This window comes from Numenius arquata, chromosome 16, assembly GCF_964106895.1.
Source record: "Numenius arquata chromosome 16, bNumArq3.hap1.1, whole genome shotgun sequence".
Lineage (NCBI taxonomy): Eukaryota > Metazoa > Chordata > Aves > Charadriiformes > Scolopacidae > Numenius > Numenius arquata.
This window is the reverse complement of record NC_133591.1, coordinates 77205-101364: the sequence shown is the minus strand read 5'-3', so window position 1 is coordinate 101364 and position 24160 is coordinate 77205. Positions and strand designations below refer to the sequence as shown.

The window sequence follows — 24160 nt, the reverse complement described above, 5'->3', positions numbered from 1 at the left end:
ATGGCCCAGATACTGCCTATTCGCTTCCAGGAGCATTTCCAGGTGAGCGGCGGGGGACGGTGGAGGCGCAGGGACGGGGCTCCCTCTCCTCTGCCTCACCCGGTCCCTCAGAGAGGGGAGCCGCGGCCTAGCCGGGGCTGGGGGCGCGCTGAGGGGAGGGGAGGAGAGGGAAGGCCGGGCCGGGCCGCGGGGACACCTCCCGCGGCCGCTGTGGCAGGGGTCCCCCCTCCCTCCGGTGCGGAGCCGCCGTCCCGCTGGGCGCCGCGGGAAGGCGCGCGGGGCCGGGCCCGCCCCCGGTGCGGACTCCCGGGCTGCCGCCTCCCTCTGGCCGTCCATCCATTCCCCGGGCTGCCTCGCCGCGGAGCGCCCGCGATTTGTGCAGAGTCACTCGCTGCCTGAGGGACCTCCCGCTCCGGGGAGGGGGAGGCGCCGGGCCGGGGCCAGGCTCCTCGCCCCGGGGACAGCGAAGGCTCCCCCGCCTCGGTTTAGGTGGGTGTCTTCATCTTGGAGAGGGATCGAGGCTTCTCTCTTTTGCCTAAACGACCATCAGCATCCGAATCGCGGAGGTTCATGGGGACGTCTTTCTGTGCAGCTGCGAACTGGGAGGAAATTGGTGAGATGAGGTGCAAGAAAGCATTTGGACTTGGAAGCAGCACAGCCTCTGTCCCTCCTTCCAAACATAACAATATTAAAAAACCCCGTCCCTAAAAACGTCATAGTTCTGTTCTTCATAGCCTGTGAAAACCATAATGCCAGCATTGGAAAAGATCCATGACTAATGGATGCAGCACAGACAAACCGGTTTATCTGTTTCCTTGTGAAGTGGTGATGAGGCAAGGTTGTAAATGGAGTGAGAACAGCGGTCTCTGAATGTCCAGTTTGAGGCAGGAATTAAAGGAATTTGCTAAATGAATGAGAGAACAGGAAGTGGACTTGGCAAGTCATCCTTCTGTCTCTGTACTGCCCCTTTCTGTCAAATGAGACATCCATTTCAAAGTATGAACTGGGTATCATCCATCAGTGTGGACTTTGTGCCACTTCATGCATTTCATCTTGGGAAATGGTTATTGCCGCTTCCAGCTCCCTTTGGGAAGTGGTTTCTCTGCTTGACTGGAAGAACTGTTTTGGTCACTCCAGAAGGAGCTTTAGCCTGAAAAACAGTAATAGGGCTAGGGAACTCCAGAAATATCTAATCTATGTCTAAGGGAGCAAACACATCTGTCTCCTCCGAGTTGACATGGATTAAGAGAGTTTAATGTAGTAAAGAAGAATTAGACTGTCACTCCCCCCACCCTCTCCCTACCAACGTCCAGTGTAGCAGTGATTGTAGCAACCTCCACTGAATTCCGAAGAGCTACAGTACAGCTGTCTGAGTATGAAACTTGGGATCAAAGTGGTTTTGATGTCAGATTCTCCTTAGAAGCATATGGTTACAATTTAAAACTAGCAAACATAACTAGTCCAGCTGATTGTGTTTGGACTATACAATAATGATGAGAGAATATCACACTTAGTATGTCATAGGTGTATTGTGCTGCTTTGCATATTAAATGACTGTTTCTGTGATGGCTAGTGTTGTGTCTTGTAACACTGCCAATATTAGCATTGTGGTACTTCTGGTTTGGGTGGGGGGCTAGCAACTTCTCAAGGGATTTGTACTGCAATCATATTCTCTTTTTTGCTAACACCTGCTCTTGCTCTTAAAGAATTTGATCTCATTGAAAGGACCGAAACTGGGCTTGAGGGACTTTTTCCCAGCATGGAGGCTGCAGAGGAGCAGGGGAAGCTTGGGACCCATGCTGCTAACATGTAGGACCGAAGTCTTCTTCAGGATTCACTCTTTCCTGCTTCTCTCCCCTTCCCCCTCTTCCCCCCCCCCCCCCCCCCCCCCCAGTTTGAGTGCAGTAGCTGCAAAGCAGTACTCTGCTACAGAGAAATTGAGATTAGTAGTAGCTGGGGATAGGAATGCAGTCCGCCTCCTCAGTGCTGCTTCTGCAGTTGTTTCTACATGGTGGGATAAACGTGGAGGGAAATCAGAAGGAATGTGGGAACTGGTAGAGTTTGCTCTGGCTGGGTATCTGCAGTGCAGTCTTATCAGCTCTAACTTAATATTATGTGTTGTAAACATCTAGAGTCATGTGTAAACGATCCATGATGCTTGGCTGATAGAGAATTCATTAAAAGGTTAGGCATTTATTCTTCTTCATAATGCTTTGCTATCACCCGTATTTAGCTTTATCAGCTTAATCTCTTTTGTTCTGCCTCCCTCCCCCCCCCCCTCACTTTTAGAAATTGGCCTGGCTACAGTTAAAATTTTATATTTAAAATTAGTGTAACAGATCTACTGCTCTGCTTTATGATGTTAAATCCAAAAAAGTTATAATTCCTTATAACTGCTGTGTTTCAGTGATCCTGCATTAAATCTGTACCTTAAGTCAACGTGTACTATTTATACCTGTAGCCATTTAAATTAATGTGGTTTTAAGTGGTTAGAATAGCTGTTAGTGCTATAATTACTCAATTTCCAATTCAGACTGTTGCCGATGAAACATTGTTTCACTTAAGTTCAGCGTCTTCCCGAGGTAGTTGTCTGTACTTTACTAAAAGAGCTGAAGCCTGCGGAAAGTGCATTCCAGAGAAACTAAACATAAGTTGATGTGCTAAATACTGAACTCTTCTCTCCCACTCTCTCTAGCTGGAAGTGGATAAATGATAGTGTGAAGTGAAACAGCGATCTTGGTCCACATAAAATTGGAGGAGTGCTAGAGATCAGCAGACTGTTTACATTCTGTGTGAAGCTCATTTAGCTTTATGTTGCTTATCCTTCTGACTGAACTGTAGCTCCAAGCCTGTGCAGGAGGAGTGACTGCCAGTCACAGTGCATGCTAAATTTGAAGTTGTTATAGCTTGCACATACAAGTGCTGTAAGAGCACATGAGCTGAAAGATGGAGAATAGCTGCAGTAAAAGAAAGGTATCCAGGTCTTGATGTGGTAGTAGTTAAGCTGAGAATGAACACAAGTCTTCCTATTGTTTAGTTTCATTTAATTCAGTTAAACAGTTTCTTTTAGATGTGGACTTTGTAGCTATGAGTTTTCACAAATTCATAAAGAAACTTGCATCTTGCTCATTCTTATTACAGAGGATATCATAGTTTAAGTCCCATAGCAAAGGAGGGGGATAAGGACTCATTTCTTATCTGCCTGATGGCTGACCAGCTGCAGCAGTACAAACTATGCCAGCCCTGCTATAGTGAAGTACTGATACACACTACTTAAGCTACTGTGATTTAATCAGGTTCTTAACTCTAGTGCTTCTGTTAGAGCTGTGAATTATAAATTATTTCCCAGATTGAACTCTTCCAAGGGGATTGTAGTTTACAATGGAAGTGCTGTAAGACTAAATATACTGGTACATGGACTGGAAGCAACGCTACTGGAATTCAGTGTACAAAGTGTTCTTGATCTAAAATTAAACTTCTTTTCCTTTACTTAGTCGTTGGTTTGTTCTGAAAAGCTTCTCTTTTGAGTTTTTTTTTCTCCTCCCCTCCTCTCCCCGCCCCCCCCCCAGTTTTCACTAGCAAAAAATCTCTGCTTGCCTGCAGAGAAGGCTGGTACTTATACAAAGTCTCAGGTTCCTAGGTTGGGGGCTTCATCCCTTAGATGGATAGGCATCGATCTGTAGGCAGGATTCTGCTTTCTATTGAATAACAAACACAGGTTCTTGAGCACAACCAACTAATGTGACAAAACTTGTGTGCATGACATGCTCTTGACATGTAAGTTTTGTGCATCTTGGTGCAGTACTGAGAAGCTAGGGTATCCTGGTTTTAAACAAAAAGAATGCAGATTTACTTCTGTCATTTTCTGGACAAAACCACTTCCTATTTGGATAGTCCAGGGTGTCTTGTTAAGAATTACTATCTGTTGTGTAATAGGAATGACTGAGCTGAAGTGTAATGCCTTTCACAAGTTTGTTTTGGCTAAACATGTAGACTTAAAAGCACTTAGGATATTTCCAACCTTTAAATTACTTTTTGGACTTGTATCCAAAAGGTAAGGCTACATATCACGAGTTGATTCACCTATTTAGTGTTGAAGAGACCATATTTACTCACTGAATTGAAAAGCGCCCTACACGTGGTAGGGAGACTCATTCAGTAGATGATCTAATGCTCATCACTGACATACAAGAACAAATTTTTGTGTAGTAACTGTTATTTAAGATGAAATCCTAATTGCAACTGCAACTAAAACCTGTGAGTCGGTGGTCCTGCATGTTTCAGCTCTTGTCTACTTTCTTGGTGTCCCTCACCTGTCAAGATGGGAGCTGTAGCAGGAGATGAGGTGCAGGTGGGCAGTTGAGAGGGGATGTCCAACAATTGTATGACGATCCTTATTGAGTATGATTATAATTTCATTTATTCACGTGAGTAGAAGAGTTCTGAGAAACTGTATTACTGCATTCTTGGTTTGTATTATGCTTGAAATGATATGTGCTTACAGAGCTTTTAGCAGGCTGTTTTTCATATTTGGATACCTACAGCCTCTGTCCAAACCTTACTCTTTTCTAGTGGGCTTAAAAAGCGATAGTTGATCACCTCTAAAAAGCATTTCCACTAGAGCTGTGTGATATAAAGCTGAAATGGGTATTTACTGAACCCCAGAGGGATCTTAAATTCACGGAGTTCTTCTGACTCCAGCATTTAATTGGTGGTATGTCCCAAGTATTGGAGTGTCAGTATTGAACAGGCAGCAAGACAGGCTTATGTATTTCCCGTTAGAGAAATGGGCTTAGTTTGAAGACTCCTGCTATCGGCATTAGAAAGCACAATATTTAGTACAACTCTTGTGTAAAAACAACTCAACTCCATTTCTTAGCAAATGGTACCACGTTGGTAAAGTAAAATGGGGAAAGACTAAATCTCAGATTAATAGTTGTATTTCTTCCTAAGTGTAGGACTTGTGTATCTTTATTCAGGTTGAGAATCAGATAATATATCTCAGATTAATCTTTACCATGTCAGTAAGTTCTTAGTATCTGTAAGATGCTTAAAAGTAAGTTTGGTATCTAATCCAGCCTGCAGTAATACTGTGTATCTATGAAGCAAAAATCTTTGGTTCATTGAGCCTGATAGTGAAGATAGTTCTACACTATACATGTAGATAATGGGCATCAGGGCATGAAAGGGTAGGGGAGGCATTAGGTGGAAAAGATAACATTCTGTTTTATAAGTAACCTCTACAGCAAGGCTTACAGTAAGCTAAGTGGGGGTGCTTGGTAGGGTTTAACTGGATTATGCGGAAGTAAAGTGTGCGGTAAAATCATGGAAAGAGGCTATCCCCATAGTAAATGTCTCTGGAATTACTTTGTAATGTTGAATCCTTCTTTTCAGAAGAAGGCAACCTTAGTTTGGGAGTACTGCTTGCTTGTATATAAGAAATATAATAAAAAGGGAAAATTTAGTATCAATTGAGAAGCCTGATGTTCACTCCTTCATGAAAATAAATTTCTAGTTAATACATAAAAACTTCAATAATGACCTGTAGCACCTTCACCCGAGGCCTTTTAAGATATATAGCTAAATGCTTGCTACCTCCTGTAATAAAGTTTTCTTAATTCTGTGCTTGATGAACAAGAGAAGGTGCTTTAGAACAATATAGTCCAGATTGCCCTGGCAGGTTTGTCCCATCCAGGATAGAGGTAATGCTGGCTAATGTCCCTTCCCTTTGTTTGGTGGTAAAGCGATTCTGCTCGTGTTCTTATGTATAGTCATAAGGAATATGCCTCTTACACCGCTTCTGTGTTACAGGAGTACATATGATCTGATGAGGATACTTAATCACTCCCCCGATGGCAGGAACAGCCTTCAGTGTTCTCAGACTACTAAAATGTGAAGCTTTGTCATCATTCACTGAGGCTTGCAGTATTCACATGACCATCCTTTAGGGCATTCTGCCTTTAAAAGATGTGACTGACTTCCCTAATAATAAGGATGACAGTGATACTCCTGCATAATTTAGCATTACATTTTCTGAAAGCTTTGCTAGATTTTATAACAGTTAAAATGGGAAATCTTAATACCAAAACTTGATGCAAAATGTTACTTACCTTAGTGAAGAGAGCGAAAATGTTATTCTTCAACATGGATCTGATTTTGCAGAGAATAGCCTTGGGCTTAAAGGTGAGCTTCAAGTAGGCTAGTGCCTCAAGATTCTTACCGTGCAGAATGAGTGGCCAGGGGCTGTCTCTTGAAGAGTAGGTCAAGGTGAAGCACAGTAATATAGAAGAGATCTTGAAGAACCTGTGTTTCTACTTCAGTATTCTGGAAATACATCTGAGTTTGGATTAATTAAATCAAGTTAGGAACTTTTCTATGCTGCAGTTAAATCTCTTGACCGGTATTGTGATGCTTAATTTAATTAGTCTCTTGGTAGATGGACTCGGATCATGTGCTCAAGTGCTCAAGTGTCTACTATGTGAACATGTCATTTGTCACAACAAATGGACATTGTCTGGTCTGGAGCATGTGACCAAGAACAGTGGAATTAAGGGCCTATCGTTCATTCCTCTCTTGTTCAAGGTCATAAAAGTTGATGGAGCTACAACTTGCATGTTTATTAGGTACTAAAACTTTCTGCAATACGTATGAAAAGTACATGAGTTGTCTTGATATGGAAACATTTCCTTACTGACACAGAAGCCTGTAATAGCTGCATACCCAGTGGGCTTTTTTCCGAAACTCTAGTTGCAATCAGCTTCTTATCTTCTTGAGCCTAAACTTTGATTCCCTTTTGGAATGAATGGCACCTACTGAAGTTTACTAGCATGTATTGAAGTATTTACCTATAAAGCGAGGTGTTAGCTGAATGGTGCCAATTTTGCTGAGACACACTTGTGGGAGGGAGTAAACGTCTTTTTACAAGTGTGTACATTTGGCTTGTGTTGCATTACTGAAACTTGAGTACTTTAAGATTAACAGTTACTGAGCTGAATAGCTCTTTATTAGTAAGCTAAATGGAAAACAAACAATTCCTGAGGCATTCTTGGGCACAGTTCTGACACACCACGCTTCTAGGTATCTTCATTACATACCCAATTTACGATTTAGGGAGTAGCTTTACAGAAGCTGTAACGAGCCATGATTATCCAGACCAAAACACACTAAAACAGTGTTTGTGACGCCATCATGGGACTTGTTGCCCAAGAGGTTAAGCCTGTTGTATGAAGGTCCTGGTATCAGAGTCTAATGACTCGGTGACGCTGGTGGTAGTTTCTCTCCTGTCTCCTTGAGGGCACTCTTTTTTTCACTTGCAGTGCACTGAAAAGCAGTATAGGTTAATCCCTTAAGAAGGTGAAGCTGATACTGTTCCTCTGCTTGAACAGCATTGCTCTGGGGCATAAAGCAGGTGCTCAGGCCTATCTCAGTTAACCGTTATATAAAATGCAGTTTGCATACATACCAAGCTGGGATGTGCTCATAGGTAAATCTGATTTACTGCAAACCAGTTGAAACAGTGATACTCATTCACTGCCACCTCCTCCACCTGAAATTGGAAGTGAATGGAAACAAAGTTAGCACAAAGTGATGAAAATGAGAAATAGCCATCTTCTAGAGCAGTCTATTCAGTGACACAAAATGACTTTAAGTTTCGTTGAGTAATTGCTTTGTACCCACTGTCATACGATTGAGGACAGGTTATGTTTTGAGAGCTGGACATGAGGCTGGAGGGGGCCTGCATTGAAATCCCTGCCTTTGTTGTTGAGCCAAATGGCATGATATCTTGGGCAAGGAGAGATGGAATGACTGATAATATTTTCACACATCTTCCATAGTTTTCACTGGTAAGAATTAGATTCTGAGAAGCAAGATGAACATGTCCACTTGAAAAAATAGGCTGTTTGAAACCTGCTATGTAGACTTCATTCCATAATGTTGCTAAGAGTGGGTTGCATAAGGGTAATTGGTTCTTTCCGTAACACCCGCTGCTGTTGTACCTTGTAATTCTGCTACTTAAGTTTTTAATATCCAATTTACCAGCCTTGCTAAATCTGGAATAGTGATGCTACTGATAGTATACAGCCTATCCCGTTAAGAGAACCAGGTTAAGCAATAAACGCTTGAGTTAAAACTCCTTCTAATTTGCAGCAGTAACACAACTTAGGAATGTCTTTATGACTTGAATACTAGGAATTGTGTAGTTATTTACTTATGGAACAAAGAGAATCAGAAGATAGATCATAATTCCGTAATATATACTCTTCTCAGAGAAATATGCGAGTCTTGCATTTCTTTCTGGAAGAGATTTTGTACATAGAGGTTTGAGTTAACCTTGTTCCCTTCAACACGGGAAAGGTAATAAAGCACTCTCTTCCGTCTTTCTAGCTCCAAAATTTGGGGATTAACCCAGCAAACATTGGATTCAGTACCCTAACAATGGAATCTGACAAATTCATCTGCATCAGGGAGAAAGTGGGAGAGCAAGCACAAGTAGTGATAATTGACATGAGCGATCCAACAACACCCATCAGACGTCCAATTTCTGCTGAAAGTGCCATCATGAATCCAGCTTCTAAAGTAATTGCGCTAAAAGGTGAGTAACCCTTTATTATTGAAGTATGAAACCTACTGTTTAGCTGTATTACTGCTTACGTATGCTCTTAAGATTTATGTAAACTATCTAAGAAGAATGTATATGAGGATAAGAATTCTTGCCTGAACTTGCATGCTGTATTTTCGGCAGTGGATTTTTCAGTAATCTTTGGATGATTTGCCTCCAAGTAGGTATGAGAAGCTTGGGCTTGGCACTGCAGCCACCTATCCTCACTGAGGACTGGGTCAACATATGGTATACTTTCCTTTTAAGTAGGTATTGTAAACATAATGGACACTTGTAAAGGTGAATAGGAATGTAAAGCCATTCTTACTCTCTGCTCTTTCCTGGCCCTTTCTTGTAGCTCTGAAGAGCTTACTAGATACCAACAAAACATCATAAGGATGGCCAGTATCTGTGAAAGTCTGATTGTACAAGAATGTTAAGTTGGCCATCATGAGATCTTGCACATAGAAGACCTCTGCTTACCAGTACCTATGGTGTTGATACTGTCTTTATGTAGCACTCTGAGCTCAAAGAAATTATTTTTAATACATCTCTGGCTCTTTTCTTTAATGACTGACTTCTGGTATGGAATCTCAATGACTGTTACTGTGTACTTTTCTTCCTGCATCTTATCTAAACAGATGGTGAGTGAACTTTGTCATGACATTTCATGTTCGGTAGTACAGAATGGTCTAATCTCATAAAAAGTACTGAACTTTAAGGTAGCCATTCGACAGTTCACTTCATAGCCAGGTTGAGGGATCTTAATCCTCAACTGGTATAGTGAAAACATTCTCCATTGGCTTGTTGCTAACCATTTGGCTGCTTTGACTATTGACTGTACCAAGTGAAGGAGAAGAGTATGCTCTTAATGTTTTTGTGTGTGTGTGTGTGTATATATGTGATGGAAGTACAGTTGATAGACAAAACCAAGTTGCAATATTTTTATGAGAGACCTCTACTAGCATGTCCTGTGTGCTATTCATTTCTGCCTAAGTGTGTTTTTTATTGTGAAAGATCGTGGTGAAATTACTTAGGGGTCCAAGAAATAACTGTCCTCAGAACTGGTACAAAAACTGTAACTTTTTGTCTTTGATCTCAGGCTTTTACTGGCATTAGGGGAAAACTAATGTGTTAATGTTTGACTTCAGCTGAATCTGTGATTCAGCTAAGATGCTTATACATCTTGCAAAGGACTGCCTTAGCTGGGGTGTGGGTAAAGGCAACAATGAAAAAATAATTTCAGATCTGTTAAAGAGTTCACTGTCCTTAATCTTGGACCCCTTTAAACAAACCCTATTGGCAAGGAAAGTGCCTTCTCTACACTAGCAGAGCTTCATCTATCTATCTGTCTTTAAAAGGCAACTATATAATCTGGTTTTAAAACTAACCTACTAACTAAATGGATTATCATCAGCCTCAAAGAATAAAATAATATAGCTTTATTCTTGCCAGTGTTAAGACTTGCTCAGAAGGAGTATCATTCTGTCCACGCAGAGTGAATGAGCTTGTCCTCTGAAGAGCTAAGGTTGGGTGAATGATGTCACATTGACATGCAAAGTTGTGTTGTCAGGTATTGCAAACTTAGTGATCTCTTCTTCTATAAATAATCTAATGACCAAAGGGTTGGGTAGAAAAGAGGATGAATAGAGCTACCTAACCGATATGTTGTTACCCACAATAACCAACAGCATTACAGTGAACTGCACTGAAGACATTGTTTAAGTCACTCCAGACTTTCCCTGCTGATTGAGACTGCAGTTGTCAAGCGTTGTGTTGTGACTCAGTGTGCCATGATTGGCAGTTGCTCATAATCTGAGGATTATTGGGCAATAAACATACAAACCTACCCGCAGAAAAAGAAATGAAATGGTTCTTGATTTAAACTGAAACACAATATGCACAATTTCATTTCTGGATTGCATGTGGCATTCTCCTGGTGTGCTGAGATTTATGCTTTCTCCTTGTGTTCATTATTCCCTTGCTTTGCTCTGTACTGAGAGTACTCCCCAGATGGTGTAAATGGAGAATGTAGCACTCGAGGTGCTTCCATTCTTTGTGGAATAGAGAAACTTCATGCTGCGGTGAACTGAAATGTAAATTCTGTGTTCAAAAGATGAGTCTGCTTACTTGACTACACCGGTAGAGAATAGTCCAAGCAGACTGGTCAGTCTGGTAGTTTGATCAGAAAAACTGAGGTAAGAGTCTGGCTTTTTGCCTCAGATTTTGGCGTAAGAAAGCATTCAAGTAGACATGACACTCAAACACATGCTTGCCCTCACTGTGACTTTATAGTAGGTTCTGCTCTCTTAATCCAAATAACCGATTTTTTTGTAGTTTAGAGTTCTGAAGTTTGCATTTGTTGCCACATCTAGCTGCTTGATGAAGCTTCTAAAACCATTTCAAACTGTAACACGGTAGTCAAATTTAGTCTAGAAAATAGACAAGCGTGAGCTTTTAACTCATTTTAGTAGCTTATCGGTTGGTTTCTTCTATGTTCTTAAACCTAAGAAGGACATCTGGCTTCCGTTTCAGGAAGACTGACTTTGAGAGCAGTTTCTGTATGTATACTGGTAATTCTCTTTAGATGGTGACTAGAGCCCTTCCAGAATCAGAGCCCTTCTGCATGCGAGGCTGCACACTGTGGAAGTTCCAAAAATCAATCCCTCCATAGCACCACTCCATTGCTGGACAAATTGTTGTCCAATACAGTAAATATGCTATTTCCAACTATCAGTTTACAGCTGCTGTTAGGCCTGGGCACATTGCTGTATTTGTACAATACACTAACTGCACATGCAGGGCAAGGTTATCAGAAACAGGTTGCTTTTGGTCCCAGGAAAGCTAGCAAGCTGTCCTGGGAACTAGTTGATCAGGTTAGCAGTTCTTTATGCAGTTAATCCAGGGAGCATAAATGCTGCATTTGGTAGCTCTGAACTCTTGTATTGTCTCTTGACACTGCATTAAACTAATACAATCAAATTACTGTGTAAATTATGCTACAATGTCATAGAGCAGTCCGAGATGCATATTAACTTAAGGTTGCTGTCCCTTGAAAACAAATCCTCAGTGGCCAGCAGCTTTCATCTATCAAAACTTCCCAGCAGAAGGAACATCTACCAGTTTGACAGTCAGAAGCGTTACTAGCAGGGAAGACACTTCTGAAACGTGGATAGAAATAATGGCATTACAAGCCAATACTCTAGCAGTCTGAGTGCGTGTCTTGTGAACAGAAAACAAGATTCCTGGAGCCGAGTCGTCTCATCTCTAGTAAAGTAAAATGGCACTTTGATGTCCCAAAAGGAATAAAGCTCCTTATTCTTTATAGGTTTGTTCCATTAACATTAGTTTTAAGTCTACCCTTACTAGGTGCTGCTGGTAGTTAAAAGGCGTACTAAATTCAAACTTAAACCTGCAATATAGTTACCTAAATCATGAAGCAGTAACCTTAACTGGAACTAAAACTCCAAACCTTTCTATAATAATCTTTGAACTTTTGACTGGGCTCTTCAATAGGGACTTCTTGTATTAGTGTTGTACAGAGCCCATCCACCTCCCAGTTCAGCGCACAGTTTGTTCAACAGAAAAATAGAATTGAAGCTATGGTCTTTGGCTGTCAAGAGCTGTTGCAAGTCTCGTGCTGTTGGACTCAGTCCGGGTCACCTACAGCAGCTACTAAATTGACACAAACTGGAACCATTCTTTCTATTAATTATCCTGAATGACATCTACTAAACACCTATAGCTTGGTATACCAGTGCTGCTATCTAAAGCAGAGTTTACACAAGCTGTGTAGCTTGGACTGTATTTTAACTACAGTTTATAGTTAATTAAAATGTCTCTGTTTGACAGTTGTTGGAATGTCCATGTAAGTGTCGATAAGAAGTAGCCTTTCTTGCTTCAGGGATGGTAGAGGTGTTGGGCATGGGGAGGGGATTCAATTTGGTAAGAGTCAAGTATAAGAGGAGGCTCAGATGTGACAGGACACTAACCCTGTCTGTAACGTCGCTGGAATAGTGGGTTAAACAGGGTGCTTGTAAACGGGCAGACTGCAGGATGTTGATTGTGGTAATCTATCTGTAATGTTTCTTGGGTTTTGTCATACTAGCTGGGAAAACTCTTCAGATCTTTAACATTGAGATGAAAAGTAAAATGAAAGCCCACACAATGGCAGAGGAAGTGATCTTCTGGAAATGGATATCTGTGAATACAGTTGCCTTGGTGACAGAGACAGCAGTCTACCACTGGAGCATGGAGGGAGAATCCCAACCCCAAAAGATGTTTGACAGGCATGCTAGCCTTGCGGGCTGCCAAATCATCAATTACAGAACAGATGAACACCAAAAATGGCTGCTGCTGATAGGAATTTCTGCACAGGTAAGTGACCTGGAAACAGCATGCTACAAAAACAGTCGAGAGAGCCATGGCCCCACTTCACTTAATAGCTGCTATAGTTTCTTAACTTTGGTTTCTGTAGATCAAAAATTCAAAAATATCTTTTGTCTAGAAATAGCCTGACTTCTGATGTGATTAAAGCACTGGAGGAGGGGATGAGAGGCATTGCTGCTTTTTAGTTTACTGCCCCAAAGATTTCGCAATAAACATTTGAAATTGTGTCTCTAAAAGCTGACCTTTCTTCTTTTTCCTAGCAAAATCGCGTGGTTGGTGCAATGCAGCTGTACTCAGTTGATAGAAAAGTCTCCCAACCTATAGAAGGCCACGCAGCAGCTTTTGCAGAATTCAAAATAGAGGGGAATGCCAAACCTTCTACGCTGTTCTGTTTTGCTGTGAGGAGTCCTGCAGGGGGCAAGGTAAAGTCTGCAGCTGTGTTCCTGTTCTGCTGTAGCAGAACTCGGTACTAATAGAACTTCGGTGATGACACAATTTAGAGTACGCTCTCTGAAGAACGGCTTGGGAACCACGTGCACAGTGTTATTTGGTCAGCATCAAAATGCTTGCTTTCAGTAGGATAAAAACTGCAGAAAGTTGCTTGGGTGAAATTTAGACATAAGAACAAATGTGGATGCAGTGAGAACTGAGCTCAGGGTGTTAAAGCATAAATTTACGCCCAGGCAGTGTTTTGTGTGCATGACAGTTAAGTCATTAAGCAGCCTCTTGCATTTGAATTCAGTGCAGGAAGATACTAAATAAAGCTTAGCACTGTAGGTACGTTGTTTCCATCAATCTGATAGTGGAATTCAGTAGCAGTTGAATGTGCTACAGATGTTGAGCAATCTGCAAAGAGGTGAGGTAATGTCGCGAGCTTTCTAGTCTTGTCCTGCAGGAATCGTTGATGAATTCAGAAGTTTCACTCAAAAGATCCTGAACAAGTGTCTTGATTAGAAGTATAGTCTGCTTTCATAGAAAGCATGATTATTTTTTTAAAAAGCTTTTTCTGGTTTTCACTTTATCAAGTTCTGGGAAACTTGTCCCTCCAATAAATACCTGGAGCACAGCTCCCCAGATGTGTTGGTTCAGAATTGGGCAGATATTCATCAGCCAAGTGTGGTAGATGACTTCAGTAGCGTATGTCAAGAGAGGAACTTTTTTCAGGTGGCTGTAGTTGCAGACAATCTTGTGACATGTACTCTTTTCTTCCTAGCTACACATAATTGAAGTAGGTCAGCCAGCCACTGGAAATCAGCCATTTGTTAAAAAAGCTGTTGATGTGTTTTTCCCACCTGAGGCACAGACAGACTTTCCTGTGGCAATGCAGGTAAATGTTTGATGTTTGGCCCCACAAAAGTGAACTTTGTAGCTGCCATCTCTGTTGAAAAGAATGCTTTCTACTAAGGCGTTGCTCTCATTCCTCCTAGTTCTGGGAGAGGTTTTGGGTTTTTAATAGATTTGTGGGAGGGATTTAACCTGGACATTAAAACAGTTACTCAAACACAAATATATAGGCTGTTCCAGTATTTGTCTAGATATGTCAACTTAAGGTTGTATTTAAAAAAATAATAATAAAAAAAAAGCCCCAACAAAACTCCTACCAAAAACCCCTCCCTATAACAACAGAAAAAAAGACAGACCCAAAAATAACCTCAATAGTGTCTTCTGGTAGAATGTTTCTGATGTTGCTTTGGCTATTGAAGTTCCTACTAATAGTCAGATTTCTAGATAAGAATGTTATGGTGCTTGATGTAGCTTCATATGAAAGTGGCATTTCATCTACAGTACTGTCACTATAAGAGACAAATGGAACGAAGAGTCCTGCAGTAGCACACAAAAGGAAATTTGGGATGTTAATGGGAGGTTCTTTAGGAAAGAATATATCTGGTTGCCTTGACAGACTTAGCATGTCTGCAGGGCTAGATATTGTGTAATAAACGCAAACTATCTCAGAGCATGCAACTGCTGACCAGTCTAATAGACCAGCTTCATAAATGAACCAGCAAATGCGTTAAAATAATTTATGCAAAGCAAGCTGTCTACCCAGCAGGATTCATGTGGCTGTGTATTTCAGCTTGAGGCTTAATTAAAAAAACACCTGAAGGCTTGTTCCAAAGGAGAAGCACTTCTTTGTCTGTTTTGGCTTGAAAGCCTCCCCAGTTTAAGTGACTTGACTCCAGTAAACTGGAGTACTCGGTTGTTGCGCTTGGTTTAGGTTGTGCTGGTGCTTTGTGTAGGCCTTGTTGGGAGAGTGGCATTATCTCATTAATATTTCTGAACAGAAACTTGTACTGACATATCTAGACTAGCATGCTAATTATGTCCAAACTTTTTCCCTCAGCCTGGCTCATTAGGATGAGGAGTATGTCGTTTGCTGCAGATGAATTTTCATTTCCCTTCAGCCTCTCTATTCAGTGGAGCTATGGCTCCAAATGGCCAGCAAAGCTGTTGATTGCTTTGAATCTGTAAGGAAGAAGTCTAAAGCTATATTTGTTCTTAGTGTCAGTGCTAGGGCATGTCACTGCAGCACTGTCTTGTGACTAGGCTAAAGGCAGCTGTCTTAACTGTTACAGTTTTAGTCTTAGCTAATAAAACCCCATCTTTTGGCAGATTGGAATTAAGCATGGTGTTATCTACCTGATCACGAAGTATGGATATATTCATATGTATGACTTGGAGTCTGGAGTGTGCATCTACATGAACCGTATTAGTGCTGATACTATCTTTGTCACAGCTCCTCACGAACCTACCTCGGGCATTATTGGTGTGAACAAAAAAGGACAGGTAACAAATCCAGCATTCTATTCTAAAGCTTCTAAAGCTCAGATGGAATGTAGCACACCTAACGAGTGACTTGATGCAACAAATGTCATGGAAGGGAGCAAGTAACTATTTGATTAGTCAGTTTTTAACCACTCCTAGTACGGAACTGCTTGGGGAGGAGCTTGTTTTTTTAATAATCTACTATTTCACTGATGGGCTGCACAGCCATTGGTTGCTATACTTCACAGTAGTATAGCAAAGGACAGTACTCCTCAATATGCCTTTTGTCCTTTCCAGGTGCTTTCTGTATGTGTTGAGGAAGACAACATAGTGAACTATGCTACGAATGTGCTCCAGAATCCTGACTTGGGACTGCGTATGGCTATACGTAGTAATCTAGCTGGGGCAGAGGAATTATTTGCCAGGAAGTTCAACACACTGTTCGCTCAAGGAAGCTACACAGATGCTGCTAAAGTAGCCGCATCTGCACCAAAGGTAAATAACTCCAAAGGTAAAGTTGAGAAGTCATGGGGACTTGCTTAGCTCACTTGCATTTCAGTACTTGGCATTCAAAAACTAAAGTGCTGCAGTACCAGACTTAGTTCTCTGCAGTTTGGTGGTTGTTCTGACTAATATATTCTCCTGTATCCATAAAGGAGCATTTGCTATACTTTTCCAACTGGACTTGCTGTGGCCAGTGACTTCTTGATAGAACGTCATTGGTTTAATGAAGATCTCCACCTTGAAGGCTTAAGAGTAGATGCTTCGGTGTATGGCTTAACACCTGTTTTTTGACTAATACTGTTCAGCCTTCACTGATAAATCATTACTTCTCTCTATCTTGTGTCTCTTCAGGGAATTCTACGTACCAGTGATACAATCAGGAAGTTCCAGAGTGTACCAGCTCAGCCTGGGCAGGCCTCTCCACTGCTGCAGTACTTTGGAATATTGCTTGACCAGGGACAGCTGAACAAGTTTGAGTCTCTGGAGCTCTGTCGCCCTGTCCTACAGCAGGGCCGCAAGCAGCTTCTGGAGAAGTGGCTGAAGGAAGACAAGGTAGGCTCAATCATGACACTAGCTTAATTCTCTTGCCTTGTAACAACTGAGTGTGAACAATACTTTTGCTGATTCTACATCTTTGAATTCTTCTGCTTGACAAAATACCGCTTCTGCCTTCAGCTGGAGTGTTCAGAGGAGCTAGGAGACTTGGTGAAGACAGCTGACCCAACCCTTGCACTCAGTGTCTATCTTCGTGCTAACGTGCCAAACAAAGTGATTCAGTGTTTTGCTGAAACTGGTCAATTCCAGAAAATAGTGCTATATGCTAAAAAGGTAAAGTTGTTCGTCACAAACTGCTAGACTCTATCTTATGTTTAATGTGTACATTCTCAAGCTATCTTCCAGGATCTAAGTTTGACTCCTGTCACTTAAAACCGATAATTAGGTAAGATTGAGAAACAATATTTTCTTCATTGTCATAGTGCAAATCATAATGTACGACTAAGGTCTGAGCAGTCTGCAAAAAATTGAATCCAGAATATCCAGAATTTTATGAACCTATCAAATTAATGGACTGGCTCAAGGTTATTCTAGAGAATAAAGATAAGATTCTTCCTGAATTCATACATTTTTTTGGGGAGGGTTTTTTTTTTTTTGGGACATATTGCAAAACAATTTGCCTGATGGCCACTTGTAAGTTTATGACCTTCCTTTGTAGATAATGCCTTAAGACTGTTGAAAGATTTGCTTTCTTACCTAGCAAGAGAAGTGCCCCGGTGCAAGTTCAGTTACTAAATGAATATTGAATTTGTGTGTTAACAGATAAGCGATGCTTTTGTCTGAGAATTCCTGGAAGATGGGGGATGGGCATAGCAACCTCACAACAGTTCACAGTACCTATGCTAAAGAATCTGAAGGCTTAAAAGATGTGTAAAGCTTCACAGACATGCATGACTGTTTCTGAAATCTCTAGGTTGGCTATACGCCAGACTGGATCTTCTTACTGAGAAGTGTGATGAGAGTCAATCCAGAACAAGGCCTGCAGTTCTCTCAGATGCTGGTACAGGATGAGGAGCCGCTGGCTAACATTAACCAGGTGATGCCTACAACAAGAGTACTGGTCTCTGTCTAGACAGAGGTAATAGCATAGTACCATTTTGGGGACTGGTAAGGCCAGTTCGTGTCTCTAGTTGGCTTGGTTAGAAAAGTGACTAAAGTATTCTAGTCAAGTTTGGTTACCGTCATGTCTTTGGAGGCAAATGTGCTCTCAAGTTCTTGTGGAAGCTTTCTGGTTTAGTACTGTAACATTGATAGTGAATCTGTCAGAGTCTTAGTCTAAACAATAGACTGTTACTCTCCTGCTGTTGGCCTTATTGGAGCATACGTTAACTCTTTGCATGCAGAGAATTCACGGGAAGATGAAAAAATAAACCTAAGTCGAGTGCTGGCTGCCAGTGGCTGCTTCGGGTTAAATGGACAGAGAAATGAGGCACCAATTTGCATTATTAAATAATTGAAGCTACTTAGAAAAAGTTTAAGCAACTATTCCAACAAGAGAGAAGGGACAAGATTTGCATGGTGTGTTAAAACTAAATAGAGTGGGTGGTGAAATCTGGCATAATAGCTCAAAGTAATGTGCTTCTTACATGCTAGAAAAAAAGAAAACAAAGTGTGAAGCTTGTCTGTTACCATGGTAGTAATCCTGTGAAAACAAAGGGAATATAGCACGCTAGGTGTTGTGATGAGTTGCCTTTCTAGCCAGGCCATTAGAATATAGAGATATATGTGCATGTGTACATATAGACTCCGTTCTCTAACTTGACCAATCTCAACAGATTGTGGATGTGTTCATGGAGAACAGTCTTATTCAGCAGTGCACGTCCTTTCTGTTGGATGCCCTGAAAAATAACCGCCCTGCAGAAGGCCACCTTCAGACTCGTCTCCTGGAAATGAATTTGATTCATGCCCCCCAGGTAAGACCTCTTAACCTAGTTCCTCCAAAAAGCGAAGGAGAGACAGTAGTAGGCTTGCATAAGAATATGATGTCCGATACTGATATCTAGAAGTAGTTTAGCAATGTCAAAGACTGCTAGTTGAGTCACTGGTGTGACTTTTCAACAACTCTTAGGCTGAGCTGCTGTGATTCTCTGACAGTCTGAATATGAATTGTTACCTCCTAGGTTGCAGATGCCATTCTTGGAAACCAAATGTTTACACACTATGATCGTGCTCATATTGCCCAGTTGTGTGAAAAGGCAGGCTTGCTCCAGCGAGCTTTGGAACACTACACGGACCTCTATGATATTAAGCGTGCTGTCGTTCATACTCACCTCTTGAATCCTGAGGTAAGTCTGTTGTACAGAGTAAGAAACTGAAAGCTTAAGTAAAGCAAGTACTCCTTAGCACTTCTGTAGCTGCTAAAATTCCTGCAGCTGCTGCAAGATGGTTTGTAGGTACCGAAGTAGCACACGTAGCTGTGATTCAAGAACAGACAACAGATTCAAGGCAGACATCATGGTGGGATTTTATTACAGACCCCCAAACCAGGTCGTGGAAATTGATGAAATATTCTATCAGCAACTGGCAGAGCTCTTGCAATCACTCGCCCTTGTTCTCGTGGGGGACTTCAACTTCCCAGGTATCTGCTGGAAATATAACACAGCAGAGAGGGAACAGTCCTGGAGGTTCCTAGAGTGTGTGGAAGACAACTCCCTAACACAGCTGGTGAGTGAGCCAACCAGGGAAAGTGCCCTACTGGACCTGCTGCTAGTTAAAAGAGAAGGTCTTGTGGGGGATGTAAAGGTTGAAGGTCATCTTGGGCAGAGTGATCATGAAATCATAGAGATTGCAGAAGCAAGACAGCCAGCAGAACCGCCACCTCGGACTTCCGTAAGGCAGACTTTGACCTGTTTAGGAGCATGGTTGACTGTGTCCCTTGGGAGACAGTCCTGAAGGGCACGGGTGCCCAGGAAGGCTAGTTATACTTCAAGGATGAACTCTCAAAAGCGCAGGAGAAGGCCATCCCCAGGTCCCATAAAACGAGCCGACGGGGAAGAAGACCGGCCTGGCTAAATAGAGGGCTTTGGCTGGACCTCAGGGAGAAAAGGAAAGTCTACGATCTCTGGAAAAGGGGGTTGGTTACTTATGAGCAGTATCAAGGTGTAGTGAAGATATGCAGGGGAAAAATTAGAAGGGCAAAAGCCCAAGCAGAACTTAACTTGGCTACCACAGTTAAAGATAACAAGAAGAGTTTTTTTTCAGTATATCAATAAAAAAAGGAAGGCTAGGGAAAATGTAGGCCCACTGAAGAATGAGGTGGGTGCCTTGGTGGTGGAAGACACAGAGAAGGTGGAGTTGCTGAATGTCTTCTTTGCTTCAGTCTTCACTGCCAAAGCTGCCCCTCATGAATCCCAGCCCTTGGAGACAAGGGGGAAGGTCTGGAGAGAGGAAGACTTTCCCTCTCTTGGGGAGGACTGGGTTAGAGACCACTTGGCCAAACTAGACATCCACAAATCCATGGGCCCTGATGGGATGCACCCACGAGTGCTGAGAGAACTGGCAGATGTTATTGCTGAGCCACTCTCCATCATTTTTGAGAGGTCTTGGAGAACAGGTGAAGTGCCTGAGGACTGGAGGAAGGCAAATATCACACCAGCCTACAAAAAGGGCAAGAAGGAGGACCCAGGGAACTGCAGGCCAATTAGTCTCACCTCTGTCCCTGGGAAAATAATGGAGCGACTCGTTCTAGATGTCATCTCCAAACACAGTGAAGATCAAGAAGTTATTGGAAGTGGTCGACATGGATTTTCCAAGGGTAAATCATGTTTGACCAATCTGATAGCCTTCTATGACGTTATAACTGGATGGCTGGATGAGGGGAGAGCAGCAGATGTCATCTACCTTGACTTCAGCAAGGCTTTTGACACTGTCTCCCATAACATCCTCATTAGAAAATTAAGGAAGTGTGGGCTAGATGAGAGGGCAGTGAGGTGGATTGAGAGCTGGCTGCGTGACAGAACTCGGAGGGTTGTAATTAATGGAGTAGGGTCAAGTCGGAGGCCTGTAACCAATGGTGTCCCCCAGGGGTCAATACTCAGCCCGGTCCTGTTCAACATATTCATCAATGACCTGGATGAGGGGACAGAGTGTATCCTCAGCAAGTTCGCTGATGATACCAAACTGGGAGGGCTGGCCGACACTCCAGAGGGCTGTGCCGCCATCCAGCATGACCTGGACAGGCTGGAGAGCTGGGCAGAGAAGAACCTAATGAGGTTCAACAAGGGCAAATGTAGGGTCCTGCACCTGGGGAGGAAGAACGCCAGACACCAATATAGGTTAGGGGTGGATCTTCTGGAAAGCACTACTGAGGAGAAGGACCTGGGAGTCCTGGTGGACAGCAAACTTTCCATAAGCCAGCAATGTGCCCTTGTTGCCAAGAGGGCCAGTGGGATCCTGGGCTGCATAGGGAAGAGTGTGGCCAGTAGGTCGAGGGAGGTCATTCTCCCCCTCTACTCTGCACTGGTGAGGCCACAACTGGAATACTGCATCCAGTTCTGGGCTCCCCAGTTCAAGAGAGACAGGGAACTACTGGAGAGAGTCCAACGTAGGGCAACTAAGATGATTAAGGGATTGGAGCATCTTCCTTACGAGGAAAGGCTCAAAGAGCCTGGGGCTCTTTAGCCTGGAGAAGAGAAGGCTGAGGGGAGACCTTATCTATGTTTACAATTACCTAAAGGGTGGGTTGAAGGATGATGGAGCTGGACTCTTTTCAGTGGTTTTCAGTGACGGGACGAGGGGCAACGGGCACAAGCTGGAACATGGGAAGTTCCATTTAAATACGAGGCGAAACTTCTTTACGGTGAGGGTGACAGAGCACTGGAGCAGGCTGCCCTGGGAGGTCGTGGAGTCCCCTTCTCTGGAGATTTTCAAGACCCGCCTTGATGCAGTCCTGAGTGATGTGCTATAGGAAATCCTGCTTTAGCAGGGGAGTTGGACTCGATGATCTCTAGAGGTCCCTTCCAACTCTGAAAATTCCGTGATTTGTCCAGTTAATGATTAAACCATAATCTGTAGTTTTGATGGCTTGAATATGACCTCAGTTTCCCAGGTGGGCATTTCAAATCTTACTTCATTTACTTACTGCATTTTTGTAGTTGTAAAGATGGTGAGTGTGTTTCTTTTAAAGTCTGGTCTTAGCATATGGGAGACTTCTCTGTAATAGCTGAGGTAGAAACTCTGGCTAGTTGCCACGTTTTAGAAGTCAGTCAAATTCTGTATAAGTTCCTGAGTAAAATTTCTTTCTCTTTGCAGTGGCTTGTGAACTTCTTTGGCTCTCTCTCAGTTGAAGACTCTGTGGAGTGTTTGCGTGCCATGCTGTCAGCCAACATTAGGCAAAACCTACAGCTCTGTGTGCAAGTTGCTTCTAAATACCATGAGCAGCTTGGTACCCAGTCTCTTGTGGAGCTCTTTGAATCTTTCAAAAGCTATGAAGGTACAGTATTAGAAGGAAGCGGCTTGCTTGGAAGCATTACTTGATTGAAGCTAATAGTAAGGATTGTAGCTTTTACGAGAGAGCTGCTTGTCATATGGCTGGACCTTAGGATGCATTTATCAAAGTGAGCTCATCACAGTGAGTTCTACGGGTAGCTTTGTTCTAGATAGTTACTTAACCCTCTCGAGTAAAGATGAGAAAGAAAGATAAAACCTGAAAGAGAGGAATAAAAACCCTTCTGATTTTTCCTGCAGTTGAATGAAAGCTACTGTCTCAGCAGGGTTGAACTAAGTCACAAGCTGAAGCCCGTAACAGTCTGCACTTGCTTCAGTTATGCTTTTAACTATGTTGTTAAAAACATGTGACTCTTTCTAGGACTGTTCTATTTCTTGGGTTCCATTGTAAACTTCAGCCAGGATCCAGATGTTCACTTCAAGTACATCCAGGCAGCTTGCAAGACCGGCCAGATAAAGGAAGTGGAAAGAATTTGCCGTGAAAGTAACTGCTATAACCCAGAACGGGTGAAGAACTTTCTGAAGGTAAATATTCTATCCAATGGATTGAGCAGTTCTCTGTGTGTTTTGCTTAGCAGCAGAACTACAGCCTTCTAATGGAGGGAAATACCAACTCAAGGCTTAGCTGGCATGGCTGCGAGTAGTCTTCTGCGTAGGTGGAATAGGAGTCTGATCCTATTCCATATGTTGTCAGCTAACAATAGGTGAATCCAGGTTGGCAGAAGGAAAGACTATGCTGAAGTATTCAGCAGAAGCTGTATCAAGGACATTGGCTAGTCAAAGCTTATTAAAACTGGAGTCGACCTGTACTTAAAACACTTCACATGCTTTGTGACTGGTAAAATGAGATTTTAATGTCACTTCATTTTGCATTGTTAAATTCTTGGCCCAGCAACTGTCTTCTGAATTGATTTGTGAATTGACAGTAATTTTGAACCTAGGGGTGTAGGCCTAATGTGATACGTCATGAAGAGCCCAAACTTAAAACTCAACTGACAGGCTGTCCACACGGCATTCATAGTGGGTAACTTGCTTTTGAAAGCAATTGTCTGCTTGGCGGTCTTAAACTTGAATGTATTGTGACTTCTAGTGCTAAAGGAACTTGGTTGGGCTTTCCTGCCCTGAAAATGCTTCAGCAAATGGTGGTTGCTTTTTTTCTTTTTTTTTTTTTTTTTTTTTTCCCACCACAAAATACAGGAGGCAAAGCTCACAGACCAGCTTCCTCTGATCATTGTCTGTGATCGGTTTGACTTTGTTCATGACCTGGTGCTCTACTTATATCGCAATAACCTGCAGAAGTATATAGAGATCTATGTACAGAAGGTAAGGAGAATCCCGTTTTTAGCTCTTGCCCTTTCCTTCCTTAGAAGGAACTTAGCCTTTCAGTAGACTAAAGCTGAATCTGCTACGTCTCTTACGCTCATGCTTCTAGTGTAAGCCTTTGTCTATTAGCCTTTGTCTATTACAAACTTATAACTGTAGTTTTCCCTAGAATATATACAGAAATGTGTTAGTAACTTAAAACTCATTGTCCTAAAGCATAGTTTAAATTGTTAACTAAAACTATCCCATGTGGAAGACAGGGGATGGGTTATTAGTAATGCTAGTAACTAATTTTAATGATGGTGGCTTATTCTAGGTGAATCCTAGCCGTATACCAGCAGTGGTTGGAGGGCTTCTTGATGTGGACTGTTCTGAAGATGTCATTAAGAATTTGATCATGGTGGTCAGAGGCCAGTTCTCAACAGATGAGCTGGTGGCTGAAGTGGAAAAAAGAAATCGGTAATGAAAAGACATCTGTAGATGCTGGTGCTGGGCTTTACTGACCCTGGTATACACCCAGATTGAATTGGATGTAGTTCTGTTGAATGATACAATACCAGTATTGTTTTATGCTTCTTTATA

The 24160-nt window shown here is 42.3% G+C and overlaps 1 protein-coding gene across 1 annotated transcript in view; it reads left to right on the top strand.

The window, feature by feature from the left end:
• LOC141472384 (clathrin heavy chain 2) overlaps window positions 1-24160 on the top strand; it is a 39522-nt gene continuing 15362 nt past the window's right edge. The window contains exons 1-16 of the mRNA XM_074159402.1: window positions 1-42; window positions 8386-8593; window positions 12708-12976; window positions 13249-13410; window positions 14202-14315; window positions 15599-15772; window positions 16049-16246; window positions 16607-16807; window positions 16931-17083; window positions 17724-17846; window positions 18586-18723; window positions 18931-19095; window positions 22061-22241; window positions 22617-22780; window positions 23453-23578; window positions 23895-24037. Coding sequence (XP_074015503.1) covers window positions 1-42; window positions 8386-8593; window positions 12708-12976; window positions 13249-13410; window positions 14202-14315; window positions 15599-15772; window positions 16049-16246; window positions 16607-16807; window positions 16931-17083; window positions 17724-17846; window positions 18586-18723; window positions 18931-19095; window positions 22061-22241; window positions 22617-22780; window positions 23453-23578; window positions 23895-24037 — 2561 coding nt within the window. The remainder of the gene's footprint in view (window positions 43-8385; window positions 8594-12707; window positions 12977-13248; window positions 13411-14201; window positions 14316-15598; window positions 15773-16048; window positions 16247-16606; window positions 16808-16930; window positions 17084-17723; window positions 17847-18585; window positions 18724-18930; window positions 19096-22060; window positions 22242-22616; window positions 22781-23452; window positions 23579-23894; window positions 24038-24160) is intronic.